The sequence below is a fragment of the Arvicanthis niloticus genome, chromosome 8 (genome assembly GCF_011762505.2).
Source record: "Arvicanthis niloticus isolate mArvNil1 chromosome 8, mArvNil1.pat.X, whole genome shotgun sequence".
NCBI classification, from domain to species: Eukaryota; Metazoa; Chordata; class Mammalia; order Rodentia; family Muridae; genus Arvicanthis; species Arvicanthis niloticus.
The window spans coordinates 40,721,270-40,725,965 of record NC_047665.1 but is presented as its reverse complement, the minus strand read 5'-3'; the positions used below and the strand labels follow the sequence as shown (position 1 = coordinate 40,725,965).

At 33.8% G+C, this 4,696-nt stretch overlaps 1 protein-coding gene across 1 annotated transcript; it reads right to left on the bottom strand.

The window, feature by feature from the left end:
* Positions 1–217: 217 nt before the first annotated feature.
* Positions 218–4,478, bottom strand: LOC117714121 (olfactory receptor 2B11-like). The gene is made up of 2 exons (XM_076938827.1): positions 4,174–4,478; positions 218–2,891 (listed from the first exon to the last, which is right to left on the bottom strand). The coding sequence occupies exon 2, from the start codon at positions 2,829–2,831 to the stop codon at positions 1,881–1,883; it is 951 nt and encodes a 316-aa protein (XP_076794942.1). The 5' UTR covers positions 2,832–2,891; positions 4,174–4,478; the 3' UTR covers positions 218–1,880.
* Between the last annotated feature and the right edge of the window lie 218 nt (positions 4,479–4,696).

The following is a 4,696-nucleotide window of genomic DNA, read 5'->3' as shown; positions in this document are numbered from 1 at the left end:
AATTCATCTATAATTATTCTTCTTTTCTTTATTATAATAGGTACACAATAGTTACTTACATACAAAGAGGACAAAGTATATTTAGTAGAAAGAGTACAATATTGTACTTGATGTTTAAAGTGGAATAAGTTATCATCTATCTCATAAGAATTATAACATTAGTAAGCAGAAATAATTATTCAATGAATACTGACTTTAAAATTGTAACCATAATCTTTACTGTAAAATATATACCTTAAAGTAGTAAATATATTAATGTTTTAGATACCTGTAGTGATATAATAAACTATTATAGATAGATTTTTGCTTAACCCACAAACTATCATAATAGGCTACCTATATTTCAACCCCATGGGGAGATTTTACTTTCCTCCCTGCCTGCAGCTCATCTTTTTTCTTTCTCTTCTGAGTACAGGATTCAGTATCTCCTGATGAATTACTTTCTAAAATATACAGTTAGTTCTCTGATTCTTAAAAGATACACTATAGACCCTGTTTGCCTACAAAAGAATAAAGTTTCTCTGTTCTTACAAGCATCTTTTCCTTGAAGGCAACAGGAGAAGTTTACTGTACCTATGTATCTGTGTATTGTACATGCACAGACAATAATGTGTACAGCAAAGTACAAGTTGAATAGTGAGGTAATTTATCATGAGTAGTAATTGTTTGTAATCAGTGTATGTTGTGTCTCAGGTTTGTTTCCTGCTAGTTAGAGCTTTGGGGTCATTGATGTTGTTGTTGTTGTTGTTGTTGTTGTTGTTGTTGTTGTTGTTGTTGTTGAGGAAAATAATGAGTATGAAGATCTTACATGCATTCTTGGTTGTTAGAAAATTCATAAAACATCTTCTTACACAGAAACTGAGAGATGAGAGATTGTCATGTTGGGGAGCACAAGATTATTAATTTATTTTGTTGGTATTAGTAATAAAGTCAACAAATGTCATCCTACATCATCATTAATCTTTCTACTCCATTTCTCTGTGAAACTTCATGGTCTGATAGACAATGTACACTATATTTTTTTCTACCTATTTACCCATTTTTCTGCTTTCCATTTTATCTATGAACTACATCTCGTTTTCTAATAAAATTCAATACTAAGAATGACATAAAACTTTCAAAGATTTTAATCACCAAATCTCCTCTTTGAAAACCTATAAAGACTGGCTTTAGCCAAATATCTCAAAAGGAGGAAATCCATCAAGATTTGTAAAAAGTAAAATTCAAATATTTTTAAGTATTTTTTTCTTAAAAGACTAACAGATGTGTGGTTGAAATTTTACAAAATATGAAATAGTAATGCATTTGATCTTGCTGGCAATTCATGAAATAGTTGATTTTTTTCAAAACAGGGTTTTGCTTTGTAAAACTGGTTGTCCTTGAATTCACAGAGATCTACCTTCATCTGCTGCTCAAGTCCTGAGACTAAAGGCATGCATCACTATGCCTGACTATGAAATGGTTAATTTTGAATATGAAATTTAAGCCTTGGTTAACAGCAAGCTAAATTATTTTTGCTTATTTTCCAAAAATGACATAAAAATTGTTTTTATTGTTTTGCGTCATTGCTATTGTTTTTGCTACTACTGTGACCTGACAAAATAGATCAGTAAGCATTTATTGCCTTTATTTCTTAGCATTTATTTCTTAGGTCTTTACAACAAATCTCTACATAGATACAAAGCAACTTACTTACATGGTCTTCTACATGCTTATGCAAACTGCAGACATTCTAGGCTTAGAGTTCACATTAAGTGAAGAAACCATAGCTGTACAATGGAAAGACGTGTGTACACAGAACAGAACTACTGACTCCTAAAGAGATAACATGAGAACTGAAGCTCTTCTAAACCACAAATTCAGAGGGTGGGTATAAAAAGTTATGTTTGCTCTGTTCCCCTGTGATACAATGAGACAAGAAGTCTCCTCATTCCTCCCTTCATGTCCTTGTTCCTCAACGTATAAATAAAGGGGTTAAGCATAGGAGTCACCAAACTGTAGAACAGAGATAGAAGTTTGTTCTTGTCCTGGGAATTAGAAGATGAGGGTTGTACATACATGCTAATTACTGGTCCATAGAAAAGAGTCACTACAACAACATGAGAACCACATGTGTTAAAGGCTTTCTTCTTGCCCTCCGAGGAACGAATCCTAAGCACGGTGGCTACAATGAATGCATAGGAAAGAAGAATAAGTGACAAGGGAACCAAAGAGTAGAAAGTCCCTACAATGGAGAGCATAGCTATATTGAATGCAGTGTTAGCACATGACATTTTGATCATCACTGGGACCTCACAGAGAAAGTTGTCTACCTTGTTGTTTCCACAAAATGGCAGCTTGACAGTGAGGGTTGATTGAAGCAAAGAGTTAGCCAAACCACTCAGCCATGCCATAGACACAAGGAGGATACAGAGTTGCTGGTGCATGATTGCTGGGTACCTTAGGGGCTTGCATATGGCAATGTAACGATCCAAAGACATCACAGCCAGGAGGATGCACTCGGTAGCCCCCAGGAAGTGAAAAATATAAAATTGTGTCACACAGCCTCCATAGCTGATGGATTTATCTGGGCCCCAAAGATTCCGAAGCAGCTGAGGGATGGTGGTTGTGGTGAAACACAGGTCCAAAAAGGAGAGGTTGGAAAGGAAGAAGTACATTGGGCTGTCCAGCTGAGGGTCTATCCTGGATACAACAATTATTGATATATTTCCCAGCACTGTGCAGACATAAGCAACAAGAACCATTATGAAGAGTGGCATTTCCAGCCATGGATGGTTGGAGAAACCCAAAAGAATGAAGATCTTTGGAGCACTTTCATTACCTAGGTTCATTACTGTGGTTGATTGGCAAAGTCAAGTGATGGTGAAGACTTGTTTTTTAGTATGTAGTTTCTATGACATTTAAGACATTATGTTAAATAAAATAACATAAGTTATTAAGAAACTTTTCTTATAATCCACTTATAATCCAAACTGACTTAATACTTGCAAACATATAAATTAATGTTCTAAAGAAACAAACATTTCCTTTTAGCATCTCCAAGAGAAAGATTAGTGAATCTATACGTTTAACCAAGCATTATAATACTGCATACTTTAATAGAGTAATAAACAAGAAATGGAAATTTTAGATTGATCTTATGAGAGCTAGAAGAATAAATGATCACATGAATGATTCTAAAGAATGCCTAGGAACCACCCACATTGGCTTGGCTCATGTTAGTTTCCAACATATATGATCTACTGACACTTGCTGTGCTCTGGTTAGATTAAGGGTTAGTTTGGGCAAGTTCAGAACCTGAGTTACATAGAAACAACAAATATTGGTCTATTTTCCAAAACTTTGACTGACTTTTGCCAATTTAAACTTGCTCTATAAAGTCCAGCATTTTGCTACAAGAAAATGACCTCTTGAAATAAATTCAGAGCTTAAAAAAATAATTTATTACAAAACCTAGAGGTAAAATATTATTAAGACAACATGACTTATCAGCATACTGTGAGTACAGTAGTGAACTTGTGAGTTGTAATCTGACATACATTTAGATACTTGGGAATTATTTTGTCAAATTATTTAGTTGCTAAGAGAATTAGTCATTATATATAAGGACACCTTTTCTCCCTCCAACGTTCTACACCCTGCCTTTCTTTCATATAGTTTGAGACATGGTTTTCCTCAGTAGGCTAGGCTTCCTTGGAACTCACCATGTAGCTTTGGCAACCTCAAATTTATGATGAGATTGCTACTTCATCTTCTCTAGTGTTGTGGTTATAGGCATGGACCACCACAGGCAACAGCTTTATTTAATTCAGTATTCCTTCTAGTTGTATCAAAAACTAATAGTTCTCATCCTCCCATACTAATTACATTTACTTTCATCCCATTTTCTTAAATTTCTCAGGTCATCTCATTTGAATCTGATATTAATGCATTCAACATTTTAATATTTGTGTACATTTGTTTTAATTAATGGAAATGCCCACTAACACAAGGAGCATCCCTGGTCTATCTTAAATACATTTCAATATTGTAAATTCTAAATGTGTTTTTTTAGTATAACAATATCATTTATTCATACTTTCTCTAATATTCACATTCGCATAAAGAAGTCATAGCATAGTTACACTAAACATCAAATCAGATGAACAAACTCCACCCACAGAAAACACCTACCTTAAATCAATGTTGACTTCCTGTGGTGGTTACTCTGCTTTCTTGTAAAATTGATCTTTTTAATTAGAATTTAGTGTTGATAGCAAATAAGGATTGACTACACCTGTATATTCAGTGGCTTTATATCTCATAAATTTTTAATATTTGATTTGAAAAATCGGATTTATTTTAAAATGAAAAAATACATTTTACTCTGAAAAAAAAAACCTGAGGAAGGACCTGATGATTTGCTTTAGGGGTAAACTCTTTGCTTTATCTGTACAAGACCTTGGGTTTGAATTCTGACACCACAGAAAACAAAGCAAAGGAGGGGCTTTCACACCTTATAAAGCTGTGGGACTTTGAGCTCCATGTAGATAATAAATCTCAGTGGAAATTTCTTGGCAATAGGAACTATGAAAATTCCCCTTGTGAGTACACTTCCTTATAATCTTCTTGTGAAGATAAAATCAAATAATAAACTTTATCGTGCATTGGGGCTAAAACAGTTTAAAACAAACAACTAAATAAACAAAAAAATTCT

Excerpts from the sequence above, each read along its gene's own strand:
- LOC117714121 (XM_076938827.1), bottom strand. The coding sequence starts at position 2,831 with ATGAACCTAGGTAATGAAAGTGCTCCAAAGATCTTCATTCTTTTGGGT.